This window comes from Melanotaenia boesemani, chromosome 13 (assembly GCF_017639745.1).
Source record: "Melanotaenia boesemani isolate fMelBoe1 chromosome 13, fMelBoe1.pri, whole genome shotgun sequence".
In the NCBI taxonomy this organism is placed as follows: domain Eukaryota; kingdom Metazoa; phylum Chordata; class Actinopteri; order Atheriniformes; family Melanotaeniidae; genus Melanotaenia; species Melanotaenia boesemani.
The window spans coordinates 30860460-30884471 of NC_055694.1; the positions used below are offsets into that span (position 1 = coordinate 30860460).

The window sequence follows — 24012 nt, forward strand, 5'->3', positions numbered from 1 at the left end:
CACACAGCTCTCCAAATATCTACAGGAAATGCAGTTACTGTGTTTTATAAGAAATATATCTTGTTGAAGAACAAAAACAAACAGGAAATAAATTTTATCAACATGCTCCCCATTGATTAAGCATACATTCAAGGTGGAGAAAATTAATATTCAGTTAAATGTTACTTCAGTACAAACCTGATCAACTTGTGGTTTGTGTCTACATGTACCAGAGATAAGGGCCCTGGTACAGAGTATTCTCTGCATACAACACAGCCAAGACTTGACAGCCTGGACATAACACCAATGGAGTCAACCTTATGCATGGAGGCTGCAACTCTTCTCCACTGAACCCTGTGCCCCATAGACTCAAGTCTTCCTCTGACCATCCTGTAGCCAGCATTTGGTAAATCATTCTTGATGGAGGCAACCAAATTGTCCAGTTCATCATCCGTGAGGGAACTATACATATCTTTGACGGACATCTCATATTCTTGCATTCTTCTGAAGATTGTGCTTCTGGAAACACCCATGAGCCTGGCTATGCATGGCACAGGTAGTCGAGCATGTAGCATTTCTGCTAGGCGCTGTTCTTCAACAAAGAGTTTTGGTCGCCCGGTGGTGCCGTGGACTTCAAATGTGACAAATGAAGCTGGACATTCCAGCTTTTTCTTCACAAGGTCAAACAGCTCTTGCAAAGCCTCTGTGATGACAGCAGGTATCTGTACATAATTGGATAGAGTGTCCAGGATGTACAGCTCCTGGCGACATAAAAACTCCAGGTAATCAAGGTTCAGTGGTGTTGTGCTGAATCCACTTTGTATTTTATGCAGAAGCCATTGAAGCAGATGACATCTCAGCTATTGACAAAAGAAAGCATAGTTGAAGATATGTATTATGATGCACATATCAAACATGATATTTTTTTAGGTATAACAGCTGAATGTTTTAAATGCATTGTAAAAAAAACATGCAATTAGATATAATGTGAATACTTATTCATTCTGCAAAACTAAAGCCAGGTGCTGTTTATCTGGTAAATAAAGCATGTCAAGCTACAGTTCTTTCTATTACTTTTTATTTCCCACTGGGGATTCTTTGTATTTAAATCGGCTGTTTAAACAAAACCCCTCTCCATATAAAATCTGCCTTTTAAAATTATATTATCGATTTAGCATCTTACTGAAAAACTAAAATAATAATAATAATAATAATAATGATAATAAACTAACACTTTATTGTAGGATTTTTGCATCCTGTCAGTTCATCCTGAATGTTCGTATGGACTACCGCCTCTCCTTCCTGCTGTCCATCTTTAAGAAGGAGTTTGTGGAGATTTATCCCATGGCTGACGCTGATGCCACCACTAGCATGGAGCAAGCAGGTGAACACACAGCTGGTGAAAACACTGTGAACAGGAACGGTGTTAGAAGGAATATTCTTTTCCCACTTTAACCTTTTTCTTTCTGATGTGATGAAAACAGTCTTTTATAGTTTTTCAAATATAGTGTGGAACCTTCATTTTCCAGGAAGAATTTTGGGGAAAACAAATCCTGAATGAATGAACAGTAGAACTCAGGGTTATGTTTAATAGTGAAAGTAAGAACATTCCACATGGACTGAAAGGGAATTCAAGCCATATAAAAACCACTAATCAGTGAGACTGGCCGGAGAAAAAGGCTTCAGTTTGCTAAGTAACATGAAGATTGGACTCTGGTCTGAGGAGTCCAGATTTACCCTGCTACCGAGTCATGGAAGCATCAGGGTAAGAAGAGAAGAGGATGAAGAGATGCCTCCTGTACAAGCCTGTGGGGGCAGTCTGTGATCTGGGGTTGCTGCAGTTGCTCAGGTCTATGTTCAGGTCCAGGTTCAGCAACATGATGTGCCCAAAGAATGAGGTCAACTGACAACCTGAATATACTGAATGAGCAGGTTATTCCATCTTCCCTGAAAGCACAGACATATTCCAAGATGACAATGCAGGATTCATGGGGCTCAGATTGTGAAAGAGTGGTTCAGGGAGCAGGGGACATCATTTTCACACATGGACTCGTCACCACAGAGTTCAGACCGAAACTACACTGAAAATCTTTGGGATGTGCTGGAGAAGGCTTTGTGCAGTGGTCGGACTCTTCATCATCATTACAAAATCATGGTGAAAAATTAATGCAACACTGAATAGAAATAGATCTTGTTACATTGCAGAAGCTTATCTAAACAATACCACAGCGAAAGCTGCTGTAATCAAAGCTGAAGGCGATCCAATAAAATAGAGTGTCTGACCTTTTTTTGGTGGTGACTTTTATTTGGCCAGGCAGTGTATAAATATAAGTAAATAAATAATAGTAAATTAAAGCAAATAAATACAAGTAATTACTAGATAAAAATAAAAAAATAAAGTTTTTCTTTTTCAAATTTGTGACACCACTCTATGCAGTCGTTTGCTCCATCACATCTGTTTCCTTATTGTCAAAATCCTCGTCGATGTCACATATTCGCCAGCTAATATTTGCTGAAATTGGATCAAATTTCTCTGATGAAAATTTAAAAGAAGCCAAAAAGATTTCTTTCATTTTTCACTTTAACATCATTAATGTGTAACAGTGTGACTCAGCAGTTTTTTTCTGCCTTCTACATGCAGCAGAAAGCTGTTGGTCAAATAAAACTACAGATTTGATGTAAATGTGATTAAATAGGGGCAGAACTTTTCCTGCATTTTTGACAAACTTGTGCGTTGTTACTTTTCCCTGCTGTCAGACGTCCCAGTCAACATGGAGATGGCAGGTAGAACCAACATAAACTCAGAGACTTTACAGAAGAAATGGGATGTTCTGTTTGTGATCTGTAACCTTTTTGCTCCTCTTCAGCCAACATCAACCTCCAGCTCATCGGAGAGCAGGCCGAGGCCATGTTTGGAGTTGGGTACGTACAGACGTCACATTTACCTGCCCACAGATAAAAGTTCAGAGGTGTGTCAGGTGCTGTGTGTCTGCATGCAGGAAGGGAAACAGCATCCTAGAAGTGGATGATGAGGGTGGTCGAATGTTCCTGCGGGTGCTGATCCACCTCACCATGCACGAATACCCTCCTCTGGTGTCCGGAGCGCTGCAGCTGCTCTTCAGACACTTCAGCCAGAGACAGGAAGTGCTCCACACCTTTAAACAGGTGAGCACACACACATAATTTCCATATATGACCACTCATGGTAAGCTGAAATTAAATGTGTGTTTTCAAAGAAAGTTGGGAACCTGCAACCCAAAGAAAAGAAAAAGGAAAAATGAAAGCGAGTTTGAGAGAAAGAAAAAGATTTCTAAAGGTTTTATTTATTTATTCTAAACATACTGAAGAAAAATTTACGGAATTGGGAAAGAAATAGGAAACCTGAACCTGCTGTAGCCCATCTGCTTCAAGGTTGGACGTGTTGTATGTTCAGAGATGCTGTTCTGCAGATCCTGGTTGGAACCAGTGGTCTTCCTGTTGCCTTTCTATCATCTCCAACCAGTCTGCCCATTCTCAGACATTATGGTCCAGACAACTGCTGCTCACTGGATATTTTCTCTTCTTCAGAACATTCTCTGTAAACCCTAGAGATGGTTTGTGTGAAAATCCCAGTAGATCAGCAGTTTCTGAAATACTCAGACCAACAACCATGCCACGTTCAAAGGTACTTAAATCCTCTTTCTTCCTTATTCTGATGCTCAGATTGAACTTCAGCAAGTCGTCTTCACCATGTCGACATGACTACATGCATTGAGTTGGTGCCATGTGATTGGCTGATCTGATATTTGTGTTAACAAGCAGTTGAAAAGGTGGACGTGATAATGTGGACAGTGAGTGTAAAAAGAGCCAGCCAGGTCTTCATGGAACCCTAAGCAGGATATGATTTGTGGCCCCGACCACCACAGCACCACTGGCCCTTAAGTATTAGTGGTGCTTAATTATTTTATATACTACAAATATAACACACCCATCCATTTGCTTTATTTGTAATTGGCTTACATCATAACAGTGCTACTCTGACTCTGGTTTTTAACATTACAAGGACAGCAAAAAAAGTCTGAATAAATGGTCTGATATTAATTTGAACTTCTTAATATTCAGAGTAATATATGAGAGGAGGAACATGGACTTAACCCTTTAAAGATTGATTCAAGAAATAATGGGCATAAATTTATATTTTTGTTTAATCCGAAGTCTTTGTCCATTTAACAACATTAAAAAAAATAAAAAAATAAAAATAATTTGTAGATGTGTATGATTATTACTGTATTACTGTGTGAATTATTGTAGTGTAAAAGGTATTCATTAGGGGCCCAAAGACAAGTATTCGATTGGAAAAAATGGCAGTCAAGCAGCAGTTGGCAGAGTTGTTAAGAAACAACACCAATGAGGAATCCGGTGGATTCAGTGATGTGGAATGAGATCGTGAGCTTGGTGAATGTGCTTACCAGTAACTTGGCTTGTAATGTTAACTTAGCCTATTCAGCCTCCCAGGTACATTCTTTATGCTTGACCCAGTTATTTCATATTTAACATGAAACTTCAACGGTGGCAGGGTGGAGTTGTGCACGTAGTGCTCTCGTGTCTTTAAATGACAAATGTGATGTATACATTTTTGTACTTTCTCAGCATCTCAGTCAGCGGTTCATTGAGTGTAATAAGGAGACTAGTTCTCCCTCACAGTTTAAAAAGATCCTGGTGGAAACCCTGGTGTTGTGTTAATATACCGGACACATATTCAGCCAGTTGTTCCGTGTGGTATTGTGCAGTTAAATAACTTGCCTTTCCAGATTAAATATTCTTGGTCTTGGATTTTGTGAAATAAAATTCTAAATACAAGCAACTTATAGTCCAGTGTGACTTGTTTTTGTTTTTTTGTTTGTTTTTTTTGATGCGACTTATTATATTTTGTAACTTTTTCTCTTGTTTATTCTCGTAAGTGAATAATTTTAGATTTGCTCATACATATGACAGGTTACCCGGTAGGGTAGCGCCATGACGGCCTGCCATCTTGAAACTACAGCCACCGGCAAGAGACAAATAGCACCAACTACGCATTTTCCCTGCAAACCAGTGCAGAGTGATTGAGACCCGGGAAGAGAAGATAAACAAGAACGATTTACTACCCCGGCAAGCAAAGTTTGTTAAATTGTCGTTCACAAAAATGCAGCTGCAGCAGCACGGTAGCCGTTTCCACCATCACCAAAAACGCGAAAAAGAGGACTTAATAGGTAGCATGACCAGACGATACAAAAAGGACAAAAACAAAAAGGAAAATCATCTAGCTAGCCTTCTCTGGTAAAAGGAGCTCAAAAAGCAGAACGATTTTCAAATTGATGCTAAAGTTGCCAGCTTTCTCCTCAATAAATGAATAATGAATACAATGTAAAGCACTTTGGTGCTTCAGAAAAGCTCTACATAAATCTAATACATCATAATTATTATTACGGCATTACGACATGGCATTGATTTCCACAGCTATGCTGATGACACACATCTTTACATCGCTGTGTCTCCTGATGACCTGGAGCCAGTTAACGTCCTTTTAAACTGTATTTTAGATATTAAGTCATGGATGGCAGAGAACTTCTTACAGCTCAATCAGGACAAAAGTTTTAATTATTGGTCCTGCAGACAAGAGAGAGATCATTTTACCGAAAGTACATCATTTTAATCCCTCTCAGTGTGTGAGAAATCTGGGTGTTCTTTTCGACTCTGAGCTTGATTTTATTACACACATCAGAAATGTCACAAATACTGGATTTTATCATCTTAAAAACATCGCCAGAGTCCGCCCATTTCTGTCTCTTGCCAAAACGGAGGTGCTGATGCATGCCTTTATTTTCAGTAGATTAGATTACTGTAATGCCCTGCTCACTGGTCTTCCTAAAAAGTCCATCTTAAACCTACAGCTACTTCAGAACTCGGCGGCATGAGTTCTGACGAGGACCAGAGGGCGGGAACACATTACACCAGTTTTAAAATCGCTGCATTGGCTCCCCGTGCGTTTCAGGATTAATTTTAAGGTTCTTTTAGTAGTTTATAAATGTCTTAATGGTTTTGGGCCCTCTTATTTATCCGACTTGCTTTTAAATTATGAACCCTTGCGGACCCTGAGGTCCTCTGGTAGCAGTCTATTAGTTGTTCCAAGGGTGAGGACCAAGACATACGGCGAGGCCTCTTTCCATTGTTACGGCCCTCGTCTGTGGAACAGTCTGCCAGAGAACCTCAGTGCTGCAGAGACTGTTGATGTTTTTAAAAAGAGGCTTAAGACCTACCTTTTTAGCTTAGCTTTTAACTAAATTTTATTTGATCTTAAGCTTTTAAATTTTATATCTTTTTTTATTTTCATGGCATTTTACTAAACTGTATTTATTTTATTTATCTGTTTATTTATTTATTTACTTACTCTTAGCTTATTGTTTCTTAAGGTTATTTAATATTTGTTTTTACTCCAGTGTTTTCCTCATGGGGATCCTCCATGCTGGGGGGTTCTGCCTGCTCAGTCTGGGGTTGTTGCTGTGGTGATCGCCCTTGTCTGGGTGGCTGGGGCCCTATACTGCAGCTTGATGGCTGTGGTGTGGGCCCCGGTCTGCCCTGATCGAGTGGTTGTCATGATGGTGGCCTCTGTAGGACATGGGTAGACTTGCTACTGGTGTGGATGGATCCCCATGGTATTGTTTCCTCACAGCAGCAACATCAAGCCAGGTGGTTATCACTCTTAGTGTTTTATACTACTTTTAGTACAGAGAAAGAAGTCAAAGAGACGTGTGCCGAATATGGGTTGGGGGTTGTTCGGGGGGTATTTGCTTTGTGTGTATTTATGCATGTTCCTGCGTGCAACTGTAATTTCTTTTTAATTTGTGTTCTTTTTTTTTCTAATATGGATGAATTGATTTTTCATCTAAAGCACTTTGTGTTGCCCCAGCATGAAAAGTGCTTTATAAATAAAGTTATTATTATTATTATTATTATTATTATTACATCCAGTTTTCATAGCAGGAAAAACCCTCTTATCACCCCCAAATAGAATAAATTTGACATTTAAGAAAAACACATTCCGTCCATCCTGTTTTGTTCAGTATCTGGAAAGTTGACTAGAATGGGCCCAACATTAAGTCTTGGGGAGTACCATAAATATATTTTTTAAATCCTTTAAAAAGAAGATAATTGTTATGAATAAACTCTGGTTATAATAGCAGTTTTGTTGATCTCAGTGACTCCACTGAGACACTCTTTCTCTCTGACTGCAAATAAATCTGCTTATCAGACCTGAGCCGTTGAATTGTGACAACTCCTTCTGTCTGCAGGTCCAGCTGCTGATCTCCGCTCAGGATGTGGAGAACTACAAGCTGATCAAGGCAGACCTGGATCGCCTGAGGACACTGGTGGAGAAGTCTGAACTGTGGGTGGAGAAGAAAGACAAAAAGGAGAAAGTAGAGGTAAGAAGCAGTGAGATGGTTAGGATCAGCTCCATCTTTAAAACTGGCTGGAGGTTTGCAAAGCTGAAGAGAAGTTTAAGATCTCGGAGTTTCAGAATCACAAGAAGATGTAGAATTTTAGATTAGATCATTAACTCTCAATCACACTCATGCCCATTTTTCTTGTTTTTTGCTTTTAATTTCTATTATATTTGATCATTTTTTCATGCATATAGTTGATGATTAATGCTAAATAGTGCATGAGTTATACTTTTTAACTTGAGTTGAGTCAAAAAGAGTGACTTAAATAAGTTTCAATAAGCACAATTTTGTGCGCAGACATTAACAATGAGCAGAATGTATTAAAAATGATAAATTAATGTTGTTGCTAAAATTTTACATAAAGAGGGCTGTACTATGTGAGTTTGCATGTATATTGAAAACAATATGTTGTATATTATTGACTATAAAATGGTTTTGCACATGACAAAAACTTGGCAATTTAAGGATTAAAAATTAAAAAAATTAATTCATTATATATTTTGTTGTTTTGAGCAGGACTGAATTTAATTGAAAGATTTGAGCAAAGAAGTGGGGAAAATTTACTGGTAATGTTTTATATAGTTTTTTGAGGACTGAAAAGTCCACGTAAGACTTTTATATCTGTTAGAATAACATAATTATTTTGACATTAACAGAAATATTTGATAGTTTATTCTTAGTTTTGCCAATCCATTTAAATAAAAATGTGTTGTAAGGAACACAAGGAAAAAACATACAACAGAAGGCTGAGACATATGAGATTATTACAGAAGTGTCTAGATCCATACATGTTACTGTGTCAGAGAAAATTCACCTGGAACACAGTAGAAAATGTAAATGGTTATCTCCTCCTGAAAACAACTTTACTTTCAGTGAAAACCAGAAGCCAGAGGACAGCAGTCCAGTTCATCTAGGAATGAGTAAAGTCATGTCTGATGAGGGACTGTGCTACAGTAGAAGGTCAAAAGTGAACCTGAGCAGTTTTCCAGGTGGTTTAATAGAGGTGTTACACAGGTAAATATCTCAGGAAGCCATCATCCGATGTTGATGATGGACACCTCTATCAACAGTCAGAGTCAGGAGGACCCAGGGATAGCCCCCACATTCACCTTAGAAACACTATGAGGATCCAGAAAGAAGTGAAGACCAACATAGTCTATGATAGGAAGAGTGAATCCTTCACTTAAAACCTCCTTTATCTCCATGGAAACCAGCAAGACCTTCATGATTCATTTCAAACTAAGGCAGAGTCATAGGAGAACACATTAGCAGATTTATGTACAGCTGGAATCAAAGTTAGACATGATTTCTGATTCTGGCTGCTAGCTCCAGAGTTTCTGTCCCTGTTTTCATATGACTCCTTCTTTGTGTGGTTTGCTTGAAGTGGAGAAATTAGCAGAAGCTCTAAAGTGGCCAGAGCTGTTCTCTGGTTTTTCTTACATTCTCATATAACTGATTGGGGCTGGAACTGTTTGGTTTGGATGCCGATGCTTGGTAGAGTCTTTTAGCTGAGTTTCTCCCCATCATGTTGCTATGTTATGTTACATGTTAGCACTGCTGCCTCCTAGTGTCTGCAACCAGCTTCTGTACTTTAGTATCTCATGCTGGCCCCTGTGTAGGGGAATCTCATAATGATGTTAAAGTTGCTTGGTTGTTCAAAATTAGCAAAAGTAAATAATTGAACATGTTCTTTGTTCTAACACATTTTACACATGATTGCTGAATGGAAATGATTGTGTTATCGATCTCTGAATCCAAATCCAATCGTATTATGGGAGAACACTGAATCGATATACCTGCTATCTTATGGTGATCAAACCTGTAATTTACAGCTCTAATAAATGTGGTGTATTAAGGATTGACATTCTTTCAGTCTGTTGTAAATTTTTGCCATGAAATGTGACCCAAGTCAAAAGATTCAGTTAAATTTAAAGTAAAAAAGACTGACACACTTCCTGTTTGATGTGTTGGTTGTGCTCGTCCTACAGTTGGGGACGTGTCCCACTAAAGAAGACAAGGAGGCGTTCGCCATCGTCTCAGTTCCAGTGATGGAGATCAGAGATCTGGACTTTGCAAACGATGCCAGCGCCATGCTGGGTACCGTGGTGGACCAGTTCAGCAAGGGCTTCATCAGCCAGAACGACCGCAGGTACAACGCCGTGATGCTCAGGACATGCCAAGAAGCAGGAGCCCACACCCACTGCTGTTTGTTTTCTTCAGGTCTGCCATTAAGCTGCTGGAGGATGTGGTGTTCTTTGTGGCAGACGTGACGAACAGCTAGAACATGTGGAACAACAAAAATAAAAAGAATAAATTCTTCAGGACGCTGAGTCATGCTTGCCATACGTCTGCTGAAGGCCTCTATCGCACCTGCCATTTCTGGAGTTCAACAATATGACATTTTGACCAAAATCTAACATACTAACCCGGAAAATTAAGATTGTTTAAATTAATTAAATTGAAACAAAATAAAACAGTTTTGTTTATGAAAATAACAGATTAATTGTGCAGAAACAGGCCTTCAGGCATTCAGATCTGATTGTTCTCACCTTTAGCAGGGCCTGGATAGCTCAGTTGGTAGAGCATCAGACTTTTAATCTGAGGGTCCAGGGTTCAAGTCCCTGTTCAGGCGGAGCATTGTCTTTGTCTTTCACTGTTCAATACGGAAGATGGAGGGATTTGTCTGTCTCCTGCCTCAGTTACAGAAGAGAAGAGAGAAGAAAATCCTTCAGGAAAGAAACAAAAACCAGTGGAAGAATGAAGATGGGCACAACTACTTCAGAAAAATCTGTGCTATTAGAGCAAATCCTTTATCTCAATGATATGTTGAAAATAGGTTTTTTTTTTTTTTTTACGGTTTAGGTTGATTAAACAAAATCACTTTACCTACAGCATCCACAACATGTCCCAAACACAAAGAGAATAATTCAAGCACTTCAAAACCAAACAGATGATTGATTAAATTATCTTTTCTCCATTTTCTGAATGACCAGTTTTAACACAAATCTCCACTTCCAGTCCAAACCTTTGACAGAGAATTCCAGAAACGCTGGAAAACAACTGGATCTTTGCTTTGATTTTACTGTCAGGAAACATTTCATCTTCCATCTCTTAAACTGACTGATCAGTCGTTCTGATTCTCTCTTAAAAGAAATCTTTTTAAAGAGACGCCTGGTAACTATTGATGTTATTTACAGAAAAATTCATCCACATGGGCACCAGACACCTGCCTAATCATGCACTTTGCACTTTTTGTGGAATTATTAAAAAGTGATTTACTATTAATTTCTTTTTTTTATTTTATTTTTGTTAATTTAAACAAGTCTGAACAGAAGATAAGTTTTTATTCATGTGAGTTTCCATTTGCTTCAGTGTGAAATGAACATGGTAATTTCTTTTGTTTTAAATTTCTACTATTATAAATTTACTTCAACACATGATTATAGCAAACAACAGTTTCTTTAGTTTGAACATGATACAAGATGGTGCGAATGCCCAACTTTTTAGATATTTATTATTTTACCCTAGCAAGTCTTCACTTAAGTTAACTTCCCTTTCAGTACCTTAGTGGACAAAAAAGTCCTCTTCCAAAAATCCTTTCTTTTTAAATTTGATTTTATTTATTTATTTTTTTTATTTTTTTATTTATTTTTTGCTTGAATCTTTCAATGAACTTCAGTCCTTATGAAAACTGCCAAAGAAGCAATTATTTAAATTATTTAACATTTTTAATGCAAATTTCATGACAAGATGTCAGTGTTTTTATTATCCAAAAAAGCCAAATAAGATTTATTTTCCATGTAGTAGATGTTGGGGTTTTTTTTTTTTTTTTTTTTTAGATAAGCTAGGGGGAAAATGTATGTTTATTTAGATGCATTGTTAGTGTTTTTGCAGTGTCAGATTTAAGATTTACTACCCTGTTGGACTCCTAAGGGACAAAAATGCCCTCAAAAAATAAATAAATAAAGAAAATAAAACCATTACAGATCTTAGAAAGCCCAGCTCCCTGACATGTAATATATGGAATATATATAATATTTGTCTGTTTTATATTTGATATTTATTGAATATTTTATATTTTGTGATCAGTTTAGCATTTAATGGGTTATATTAATTAAAATACAGTAATTATATAGTTTGTTGTTTTGAGCAGGACTGAATTTAATTGAAAGATTTGATCAAAGAAGTGGGAAAAATTTACTGGTAATGTTTTATATAGTTTTTTGAGGACTGAAAAGTCCACGTAAGACTTTTATATCTGTTAGAATAACATAATTATTTTGACATTAACAGAAATATTTGATATTTTATTCTTAGTTTTGCCAATCCAGTTAGATAAAAATGTGTTGTAAGGAACACAAGGAAAAAACATACAAAAGAACAATCTATGTTCATGAATGTTTTTATTTTATCAGCTAAAATCAAACCACTATAGTTTCATATTTGTCGTATCAACATGATATTGATGTTTTATTATTTTACAGGTGTATCTACCTCTAGTTTTCAGAGCGAACAAAAAGCCTCTGATCTCCCCCAAATAAAATAAATTCGACAACTTAGAACCAACGTTTAGTCCAGTCTGTTCTGTGTGTAAACATAAATTACTTAGATATAAATTATTTTAATCGGTGCCTTTTCTGCAGGGACAACGTGCATTTTCACATTCACACAACAAGAAACATATCAGAGTAAAATGTGGTATTTTTTGTCCATCCTTTGTCTGCTGTAGATCCTGGAGCGCCTGAATAAGATGTGCAGCACTGGAGTTTGGAAAAAGCAGCAGAGGTTGCTGAAAAATATGGGAGCTCATAAAGTCATGTTGGATCTTCTGCAGGTCTCCTACGACAAGGTGAGGATGGAGACCACCAAAATAAAAGCTGAGTAGATTATCTGAGCCTGACGTGGAGGTCGGTGGAGCTGTTTGGTTTGCTGCAAGTTTTCTGCGGTTAACAAGACTTTAAAAGGAGACGAGTGCTGTCCATGTGGTGAATTATGTTTTAATATGAGATTCAGACTACATAAAAATATTTTAAATATTGTCCCCAAAAAGAACATTGTGTGCAGTTAGAAAAAAGTTGATGAAAATGAACAAACATAAAGCCAAAAGAATAAATAAAAATAAATAAATAACGGTGTGCACAGAAACCTGATTGTCATCATTTATAAAGTGGTAACTTGGTTATAAATAATAAAACGGTGAGATACAGATCATATAAAAGCAGCTTTATGTACCAACGACTGATTAATTACTCCTGAACTTTGACATCAGCCTGCAGTCTGGTTCCTCGAACCTCCAGGTGTCGTGGCTGAAGAGGAAAGTGGTACGCCGTAGATTGAATTTTTATCCGTTTATGTTCTGAACCTTCTACAGTTTGTAAAGCAAATGACCTCCTGCTATTTCCAAACACATCCAGCATCCTAAGATGCCATGATGATGCTGTGGATCTGATATAAATGATATATGAAATATATATATGTATATATATGAAATAAAACGTCCTGGTGATGTTATTAACGAGGCGATCGGGTCATAAAACTAATCATTATAAAACAAAGATGATGTTGTAGGAAATTTGAATTATTTTATACCACATTCAGCAGATGGATGTGGGAGTCCCAGGTGGTTTCGTATTTATGGAGTGATATTCTTTTGGTTGAGGGAACAGATCTGGTGTGTGTTCAGTGTATTACACTGATGCGTTTAGGAAGACCAACAACAGAGTTATATCCAGTCTTGACTGGGATTGTTCTTGAATGAATTAAATGAGTAAAAAGAAGTTTAATATTGTCCTGAGGAAAATGATGTTAGAACACAATAGAACGTGGACACAACTTTAGCAGTTTTTTTATTAACTGGTTTTCTGTACCACTTCGTCCATTAAGTGTCGCGAAGAATTTGGAGCCTGTCCCAGCAATGAACCGGCGTGAGGCAGGTGCACCCGTGACCGGTGGCCAGTCCATCGCAGGGCCAACAGACAATCACTCACACTCACTAGGAGTTTAGAGTGACCAATTAACCTAACACGCATGTCTTTGGACAGTGGGAGGAAGCCTGAGTACCCCCACGTATACACGGGGAACACATGCAAACTCTACCAAGAAAGGTCAATGTTCAAACTGCCCCCAGCTGAGGCTCAAACCAGCCGCGGTGCTAACCACCACACCACCATGCAGCCCACCAGTTTTTTGTTTTTAGATTTTTTTATTCAATGGCATGAAGCCATTGTATTTATTTTTCACCAACACTGTCTGTGTGTGTCTGTGTGTGTGTGCAGAGCGACGTGAAGATGCAGGAGATCATCAAGTACACTCACCTGTTCCTGCAGAAGTTCTGTATGGGGAACCAAGAGAACCAGGCTTTGCTGCACAAGAACCTCAACCTGTTCCTCAACCCGGGGGTACGCTGCTTTAATGACACATCGACAAGTTTAATCAACAACTTCAGCTAGAATTGATTAGATTTCATTGGTGGGAACGAGCCCCGACAGTCTGGACAGACGCCCCCTGCAGGCGATGGTGTTTACTACAGCCAACAACCCGCTGATGATCATCTCAGCCTCGTCCATCAGAGCAAAAATGTTATGTTTGTCCTGATAGGTTATTTTATTTATATATTTTTTATTTATTATAATAAAATTATTTATTATACTATTATTATAGAAGCCTCATTGAGATTAAGAGTCTCCTTTACAAGAGTGTCTTGGCCAAGCCAGCAGCAAACCAAGTTACACGTCAGTCAAAGCAGCAGAACCAAACATTTTGTTATAGTGTAAAGTTTTTCTTCAAGATTCAAGCAAAATAAATGAGATTTGTGCTTTTAAGCTGAACAACAAAGAGAACCCTGATCCTTCCCCAGACCATCACAGAAACCTGATCCTTCCCCAGACCATCACAGAACCCTGATCCTTCCCCAGACCATCACAGAACCCTGAGCCTTCCCCAGACCATCACAAAAACCTGATCCTTCCCCAGACCATCACAGAACCCTGAGCCTTCCCCAGACCATCACAGAACCCTGATCCTTCCCCAGACCATCACAGAACCCTGATCCTTCCCCAGACCATCACAGAACCCTGATCCTTCCCCAGACCATCACAGAACCCTGATCCTTCCCCAGACCATCACAGAACCCTGATCCTTCCCCAGACCATCACAGAACCCTGATCCTTCCCCAGACCATCACAGAACCCTGAGCCTTCCCCAGACCATCACAGAACCCTGAGCCTTCCCCAGACCATCACAGAACCCTGATCCTTCCCCAGACCATCACAGAACCCCTGATCCTTCCCCAGACCATCACAAAAACCTGAGCCTTCCCCAGACCATCACAAAAACCTGATCCTTCCCCAGACCATCACAGAACCTGATCCTTCCCCAGACCATCACAGAACCTGATCCTTCCCCAGACCATCACAAAAACCTGATCCTTCCCCAGACCATCACAGAACCCTGAGCCTTCCCCAGACCATCACAGAACCCTGATCCTTCCCCAGACCATCACAGAACCCCTGATCCTTCCCCAGACCATCACAAAAACCTGAGCCTTCCCCAGACCATCACAAAAACCTGATCCTTCCCCAGACCATCACAAAACCTGATCCTTCCCCAGACCATCACAGAACCTGATCCTTCCCCAGACCATCACAGAACCCTGATCCTTCCCCAGACCATCACAAAAACCTGATCCTTCCCCAGACCATCACAGAACCCTGATCCTTCCCCAGACCATCACAAAAACCTGATCCTTCCCCAGACCATCACAGAACCCTGATCCTTCCCCAGACCATCACAGAACCTGATCCTTCCCCAGACCATCACAAAAACCTGATCCTTCCCCAGACCATCACAGAACCTGATCCTTCCCCAGACCATCACAAAAACCTGAGCCTTCCCCAGACCATCACAGAACCCTGATCCTTCCCCAGACCATCACAGAACCCCTGATCCTTCCCCAGACCATCACAAAAACCTGATCCTTCCCCAGACCATCACAGAACCCTGATCCTTCCCCAGACCATCACAGAACCCTGATCCTTCCCCAGACCATCACAGAACCCTGATCCTTCCCCAGACCATCACAGAACTCTGATCCTTCCCCAGATCATCACAAAAACCTGATCCTTCCCCAGACCATCACAGAACCCCTGATCCTTCCCCAGACCATCACAGAACCCTGATCCTTCCCCAGACCATCAGAGAACCCTGATCGTTCCCCATACTATCAAAGGACTCTGATCTGACCCCAGACCAAGATCTGGAATACTGATTGGTCTGTCTGACCACAGTTCAGGTTTTTGATGAAACTCTGACCCCAGAGTCGACGCCACGTCTGCATCTTTGGACCAGGTTAACACATGACTTCTTTTCTGCTCAGTAAAGTTAGTAAATGTAACTGTAGTGTAGAGCTGGTGAAGGTTTCCACAGTTATCCTTGTTCATGTGGTTCTATCAGCTGGTGATGAATGACGGTTCTTGATGCAGGTCTGTTTGAGGGATCAGAGATCGGACTTTCTCCCTTGTCCTTTACACACTAGAATGCCACCAGATAAAATGGTTTAATGATATTCTGACTGTAGAGGAGAAATATGGACCTTCTTTAGTCTGTCTTTGAAGAACTTTAGATTTTCCCATTTTCTCACATTTGAAGACAAACTGGACCCTCTCAACATATTTGCTAATCAAAGACTCGACCTTTCACCCGTCATAATATTTGACTTCATTACTGACTATTGTCTTGTTTCAACTTCTCTGGAATGCTTTGTAGTCCTGAGATGGATTTATAACCAAAACATCAAGCATCTTGGGTTCATTCTGTCTGTAATAATGCTAAGTCACTCTAACAAAATTACAACAAAGTTAAGAGAAATGTCAGATATATAGTCATAGTCCCATGATGGACCATACAGGAACCATTTTGATGTTTTCTCACCACTACAGCTGCTGGAGGCGGAGACGGTGCAGCACATCTTCAGTAACAACTACCAGCTGTGCAGCGAGATCTCTGAGAGCGTCCTGCAGCACTTCGTCCACTGTCTGGCGACGCACGGCCGCCACGTCCAGTACCTTAACTTCCTCCACACCATCATCAAGGCCGAGGGCAAGTACGTGAAGAAGTGCCAGGACATGATCATGACGGAGGTGAGGATGAGTCAAATCCCAGAGCTTCACATCTAATGAAACGTGTTTGTGCTGATGTTGTTTGTTTTCTCGTAGTTGACGAACGCTGGCGAAGACGTGGTCGTCTTTTACAACGACAAGGCCTCCTTCAACACCATGTTGGAGCTGATGGCTGAGAGCAGGGAGGGAGTTGGCGAGAACAGCCCCCTCAGGTAACCTTGGCAACGGTGTCTTGTCCAGTGACTTTTCAGCTATTGGTTCACAGCTGTATCGCCTGCAAAAGAAAGTCAGTCATATATTTCCTATTTTCTCCTTAGCAGTAAAACCTCTGCACCTCAGAGTGACTCTAACTGTTTAGGAAGAAGGCTGTTATATACTACTTGGCTATGGTAACACCATAACCATTCGTGACCATTGTGAGGTCACAAAGGGAAAGCTCTCAGACTCACCCGTTTGAGCACACGTTTGCTAAAACGTGGAGCAAGCAAGTGAGAGAGGTGACAGAATCTTCTCATTTTGGGGCCTCATGTACAGGCTATGAGGACAGATATGACTGTTAGAAAACCTTTAGAAAATGAATTTTGTATAATATGGGACCTTTAAAGACACGGACACCGCCCTGCCACAAGACAAAGTTTCACATTAAACATGAAATAACCGGGTCAGTTGTTCATTGCACATAAAGACACAGACCACCCGGCAGTAACCCCCACCCAAAAGCTGGACCAAAACAAACTTGTTTTCTTCTTTTTTCTTATTGGTCTTCCAGTCTTGAGAAGTTCTCACTTCTGGTGGATTATGACATTTACTCCTCCTCTTTGCCACCACTTGAGCAAGCTGCACTAGAACCGGACAGGAAGAAATTGAGTTCTTTGCACGACACTGTCACATTTTTTGACTACAGTTTCACTCTTATTATGGTCTGTAAATGTACGCAAATAGAGACTTAATGTTCATATGGATCCATTCATCCAACATAATTTACATTAGTAACATCGGAATAAAAATCCTAATTCTGAAGGCATGGCGACTTTTATTTTGCTGTGATGATGCGCCACGATCATTACTGTAGTGGAAACCCTGGTACTGTAACGTCTTGTAGACTTAATCAGAGAACAGCGGGAACTGTTAGTTAAAGTACTTAAAATGGCACTTTAACTTTAAGTCTGTTCATTTTTGGCCAGGGATATTTTCTATTTCTTAAATGTGATTTATCAGGATTAATTAATCACAAAGCCTCTAATTAATCTTGATAAGTCTGATGTTTGCTGTCCTGCCCGTTCTGATTGGTTGTTCTGTGGTTTTAACATCATAATATGACTGATCAGACACAGTTTTTTCACTTTCTTTTGATGAGGTGCGAGCGAGTTGCACGATGATCTGCAGCAAGATGCCGCAGTGTGTTTTCTCTTCTTTGAGTCCCTCAGCTGAAGACAGTTTTAAAGATTTTGGATTGTCTTTGTTATTTCCAGCTTCATTTTTAGCCATTGAAAGAAAATACAGCTGATATATTTATTTGAATGAGACAGTCAACCTGTTCCAGTGACCACCAGAGGCTCCAGACCTTTCCAGTGATGATGTCATTTCCTCTGCAGGTACCACATCTCTCTGGTGGAGCTGCTGGCGGCGTGTGCTGAGGGGAAGAACGTTTACACAGAGATTAAATGTACATCTCTGCTGCCACTGGAGGACGTGGTCAGAGTGGTGACCCATGAGGACTGCATCACCGAGGTGATCTGAGTGTGTGCAGCTGTAACCAGGACATCAGAGCAGCAGGGAAGCTAACGTGTGTTGTGTGTGTGTGTCCAGGTGAAAATTGCCTATGTAAACTTTGTGAATCACTGCTACGTGGACACTGAGGTGGAAATGAAGGAAATCTACACGTCCAACCACATCTGGAAGCTGTTTGAGGACTTTACAGTGGACATGGCTCGGGTAACACTGAGTACACACACACTGTCATCCAGTCAGTAAACATACAAGACAATTCATAATAAATAATAGCACAGTTAACCAATGGTCTGTATCGAATCTTTACTTCAATTCAATCCCCCATCCTGAGCTGTATGGGGGGCAGTAGAAAGGAAAAAACTCCCTTTTAACAGGAAGGAAAAACCTCCGGCGGAACCCGTCTCTGGGAGGGCGGCCGTCTACCCCGACCGGTATGAGTGGAGAGGAAAGAGAGACCAACAGATGCCACAGCTTTTAGCCAGAGAGAGAAGAGGAGAAATACAATAATGATGCCAATATTGTCATGTCAAGTTTATAAATGAAAAATAAATAAAGATGAGAGAGATGAAAGGGAAGGAAGAGCCCAGTGCATCATGGGACGTCCCTCAGAGACATTTGAAATGAAGGCTCTGCCTCCCATTCTACTTTTAGAACCTCTAGGAACCACAAGTGAACCTGCAGACTGAGAGCGGAGTGTTCCTTTGAGAATATATGGAACTATGAGATCTTTGATTTACTAAAGGAGATGAAATTCAGAAGTTTTGTCTCTTTTTAAATGATCACTTTTATTCCCTCTAATCTAAACGTAACATGATAAGTTGGGAGCTTTTCCTCATTATACATATTTTCTGTTTTTATAAACCAAATTATAGATGGTTTGTTTCCAGATGTTTCTCCAGCTGTTTTCTATGATAATCAGTACAGTCACAGGTTTTATCCAGGACCGGATTAATCACTGTGTGTTTTCCTTCTTTAGGTTTGTAATAAACGAGAGAAGCGTCTGACTGACCCAGTCCTGGAGAAATACATCATCAACGTGGTGTTTGACACCATCAACGCCTTCTTCAGCTCCCCATTCTCTGAAAACAGCACCTCTCTGCAGGTGAAGCCCAGGAAGACGTTGGTTAGTGGATCTCTGTTTGCACCCGTCCTTCGTTTACCTCTTACTCTCTTTTCATCAGACTCATCACACCATCGTGACTCAGCTGCTGCAGTCGTCCGTCAGGCTGCTGGACTGTCCCTGGCTGCAGCAGCAGCACAGAGGACAAGTGGAGGTCTGCATCAAGACGCTCGCCATGACAGGTAGCACACGCTGGCTCCGCCCCCTTCCAGCAGTTCAGGTCTGACAGGAGTTCCTCCTCATCAAGTGACTTTGTTTTGCTTTTCTTTAGAAGCAAAGAAAAGAAGGAATATTTTTAAATTTTGAGGTTTGTGGAGGTTATCCTGCTAACCTCGTATCATCCGGTTAACCTGGTGTCATCCTGCTAATGTAATGTCAGACATTTTAAACCAGAGTTGAGCACTTGACTACGAGGTAGTGATTTTTTTGTTCGTTCAGTTCCTGTGACCTTTAATTTCCATTGTATATCATCATTGAACCATGGGCTCTAGAGGGCCGATGGCTCAGGTTGAGAACCAGGATCACATTAAGATTCAGGTTCCTTTATTTGTGCTGTATTTTTTAGATTATTTTTGCAGCAACATGATTCATACACACAAAGTCCAAGACAAATACAACATGAAACATCACATTGAACCATTTATTTTTCATTTTCTCAAGGCTGCACGAATTTAGTTTATTTTCATTTATATTCTTAATCATCTTTAATCTTGCTGTCTTTACCGACCATTTAACAACTAAACAAGTAGAAGCTTCTCGTTGGGAAGGAAGGAGTCATTCCTCTTCTTCGTCTACAGTTTGACCACAGATTGTGTTTTTTTTTTTTTTGTTCTGTTCAGCAAAGAGCCGTTCCATCTCTCTTCCTCTGGAACTGGAAGCTCAGATCGGCTCCATGTTGTCCAACTCGGCTCTGAGCTCCTTGTCCAGAAACAACCCTAACTACAAATCCTCCACCCGTTCCTCCAGACCCAACATCTCCTCCAACCCCTGGGATTACAAGAACATCATAGAGAAGCTGCAGGTACTCAGAGCTGCCCAGAAACCAGGAGAAAGACTTTAGATTACAGTGCCAACATCTAACTGTTTATTTCTGCTCCTCAGGACATTATTAACACCCTGGAGGACCGTCTGAAGCCACTGGTGAATGCTGAGCTCTCGGTGTTAGTGGATGTCCTCCACCAGCCAGAGCTGCTGTTCCTGGAGGGAACCGACGCCCGACAGCGCTGCGAGTCTGGAGGCTTCATCTCCAAGTATGTTTCCTGACTGTAAAAGCCACCGACAAGGTCTCATAGGTATGATGTAAACCGATGTGTGTGTGCTCTGCAGGTTGATCCAACACACCAAAGCGCTGATGAACTCAGAGGAGAAGCTGTGCATCAAAGTCCTGCAATGCTGATCAGGACTCTGGACTTTGATGAGAAGGTAAGTTGATGGAGACCAAGTTAATCTGCAGCTCTCTGATCAACCCAAACCTCACTCATCACTGATCCATCAGGAGGCAACACTGTGGTCCTCAGTTTTCTTGGACAGAAATAGAACCAGACCAATAACTACCATGTTGGGGAAACAGACATCTCAATGTGTTTGTTTTAATTTCCTCAACATGATCAGCAACACCGCTGCTATAACTCCCGCCTCAAAAACCCATTTCAACTGACACGATTGGCCGTGCTCTTTCATTTCTTGCTAGCATGATTGTCTGTCCCTGCTGTAACTCATTATGTTAAAAGTCCTAGAGAGGGCTGCTAACAGTGGTTCTGTCTTAGAATTTCAAGATCTAGGAAAAGAGAGGAGGACTTCAAGAGTTATTTTTGAATGAGTTTAAATTAAAGTTCAAGTTACTAAGAAATATTTCTTAAATAGCAGCTCAGCTCTATGCATAAAATAACTTGTTTTCATAGCATGAATCAAGAAGTTATTTTGTTAGGTGACAGAATCAAAGCTGCTAGGTGTTTCAGAGAAAGGAGGAGATGCTAAAATAGATGGAGAGGCAGGAGGAGAGGATGGAGGTTTACATCACTTCCTGTTGCTTCCTTTCAGGGAATTTCACTGCGGAAGGTTTTGCTGCAGAACTACTTGTTTCCAAACAAGAAGAACAACCAGAAGAACGACCTGGCTGAACTAGGATCTCCCGGTAAATAAGCCCTGAAGATAAAATTAAGCATTGTTTTTTTCAATAGTCTTGTTCATATGCTGGTGTGTGTGTGTGTGTGTGTGTGTGTGTGTGTGTGTGTGTGTGTGTGTGTGTGTGTGTGTGTGTGTGTGTGTGTGTGTGTGTGTGTGTGTGTGTGATCTCGTTTTTCCGATTACGTGGGGACTTTGGCCTGACGTATGCATACACATGGGGACCTGATGACCCGTGGGGACTCCATTTTAGGTCCCCACCGGCACAACCCCATCTTTCATCTTAAAATAGTGTGTAGATGTGCCCTATGCAGTTTTCTCAAATGTCCCCATGAACTTCAATTCAAGATTACATTTGTGTGAGTGTATAGCCATGCGATCCTAGTGTTCACACAGTGGTACTGCAGTCCTCATTAGGCTTGTGTTCTTGGAAGAGTGCGTCACTGCCTGCTTACTCTCTAGTGACCCATAATGGTCGGAAAGAGTATTGCAGTTTTGTGGTCAATTTTGAACTTAAACTTTTTAAAGATATCTTTTTACTTTTTTCTTGCAATTTCTGAGATCAATTAAGTGTTTTTCAGTTAATTCATATTAAATCTAAATTTAAGTTTAACATTTTTATGAAATCTTTCCTACCTGTGTCTGTTAAAACTGTACAACTTCAGATTGCAACAACACCCACTATTATACATTTACACCTTGCACTACATTTACATTTTACTGTCTATAATAATAATAATAATAATAATAATAATGATAATGCATTTTATTTCTTGGCGCCTTTCAAACACCCAAGGTCGCCGTACACAAAAATAAAAAATAAATAAAAAGACAATAAAAACATAAATTACATAAGAGTTAAAAGAGATAACGGACATTGATATAAAAATTACACAAAACAGTCAGTATACATGGGTTATAGGGAGTATGCTAGTTTAAACAGGTGGGTTTTGAGTGCAGATGTGAATGATGGAAGGGAGTTGATGTTCCTAATCTCGGATGGAAGTGAGTTCCAGAGCTGGGGAGCAGAGCGACTGAAGGCTCTGCTCCCCATGGTAGAGAGACGGGCAGAGGGAACAGTAAGGTGAACGGAGGAGGATGACCTGAGAGCACGGGAGGGAGTGGCAATATGGAGGAGATCAGACAGATAAGGAGGGGCCAGATGGTGAATACCTTTGAAAGTGAGGACCAGTAACTTATAATTAATTCTGTATTTTATTGGGAGCCAGTGAAGTTGTTGAAGGACAGGGGAAATATGTTGAAAGGAAGAGGTGCGAGTCAGGATACGAGCAGCAGAGTTCTGGAGAAGCTGCAGTTTCTGAAGTGATTTATTGGGAAGACCGAAGAGGAGTGAGTTACAGTAGTCGATGCGGGATGTGACAAGACTATGGATAAGGATTGCAGCAGCATGTGGAGTGAGTGAAGAGCGTAGACGATTGATATTACGAAGGTGGAAGTAGGCAGACCGAGTAATGCTATTGATGTGGGCTTGAAATGATAGGGTGCTGTCGAGAATGACGCCGAGACTCTTGACCTGAGGAGAGGGGAAAATGGTAGAACTGTCAATGTTGATGGAGAAACTGTGAGATTTGGTTAGAGTGGAGGGCGTGCCGACAAGTAGAACTTCAGTTTTACTGCTGTTGAGTTTGAGAAAATTGGAGGAGAACCATGCTTTAATTTCCTGGAGGCAGTCGGAAAGAGAGGAAGGAGGAAGAGAGGAGTGTGGTTTGGAGGAGATGTAGAGCTGGGTGTCGTCTGCGTAGGAGTGGAAGTTGATATTATGTTTACGGAAAATGTAGCCAAGGGGGAGAAGATATGTGATGAACAGAAGGGGGCCCAGGACTGATCCCTGGGGTACACCGGCCGAGACAGGGAGTGACTCTGAAGTGTGGGTCTTGAGTTGAATAAACTGTGTGCGGTTAGAGAGATAGGAGGAGAACCAAGTGAGAGGAGTATGAGAAACACCAAGGGTTGCCAGTCTATTGAGGAGGATGTTGTGTGAGATGGTGTCAAATGCTGCACTGAGATCTAAGAGGATGAGGATTGTGAGGAGACCGGAGTCAGCCGCCATCAGCAGGTCGTTGGTGATTTTTAGCAGAGCAGATTCTGTGCTGTGAAAAGGACGAAAGCCAGACTGGAATTGTTCATAAAGGTTATTGTTAGTGAGGTGTTTGTGGAGCTGAGAGGCGACAACCTTTTCCAGAATTTTGGAGAGAAAGGGAAGATTGGAAATGGGACGAAGGTTATTGAAGTCAGATGGATCAGCACCAGGTTTTTTGATGATCGGAGTGACAGCAGCAGTCTTGAAGGCTAGTGGAACATATCCGGTGGTGAGGGAGGAATGAATGACGGCAGTGATGTGAGGAACCAATGAAGGGAGACAAGCTTTGACTAGGACTGTAGGGAGAGGGTCGAGCAGGCAGGTGGAAGGTTTGGATTTCAGAATCAGTTCAGAAATATCAGAAGGGGATGGAAGAGT

The 24012-nt window shown here is 40.7% G+C and overlaps 1 protein-coding gene and 1 non-coding gene across 2 annotated transcripts; both read left to right on the forward strand.

Moving 5' to 3' along the window:
* Positions 1-1245: 1245 nt before the first annotated feature.
* Positions 1246-20811, forward strand: LOC121651950 (inositol 1,4,5-trisphosphate receptor type 3-like). The gene is made up of 15 exons (XM_042004429.1): positions 1246-1363; positions 2847-2901; positions 2979-3144; positions 7290-7421; positions 12172-12291; positions 13718-13840; positions 16379-16579; positions 16655-16770; positions 18154-18289; positions 18368-18493; positions 19266-19391; positions 19471-19591; positions 20249-20430; positions 20511-20659; positions 20736-20811. Exons 1-15 carry the CDS (start codon positions 1261-1263, stop codon positions 20803-20805), a joined length of 1926 nt encoding a protein of 641 aa, XP_041860363.1. The 5' UTR covers positions 1246-1260; the 3' UTR covers positions 20806-20811.
* On the forward strand, positions 10002-10074 carry trnak-uuu. Its single transcript has one exon. It is a non-coding gene; the product is annotated as a tRNA-Lys (tRNA).
* Positions 20812-24012: the final 3201 nt, after the last annotated feature.

Bases quoted from the DNA above. Each gene is read 5' to 3' on its own strand.
- LOC121651950 (XM_042004429.1), top strand. From the start codon at position 1,261: ATGGACTACCGCCTCTCCTTCCTGCTGTCCATCTTTAAGAAGGAGTTT. The intron at 13,841-16,378 runs GTACGCTGCTTT...TCACCACTACAG, and splicing joins ACCTGTTCCTCAACCCGGGG to CTGCTGGAGGCGGAGACGGT. The intron at 20,431-20,510 runs GTACTCAGAGCT...TCTGCTCCTCAG, and splicing joins ACATCATAGAGAAGCTGCAG to GACATTATTAACACCCTGGA.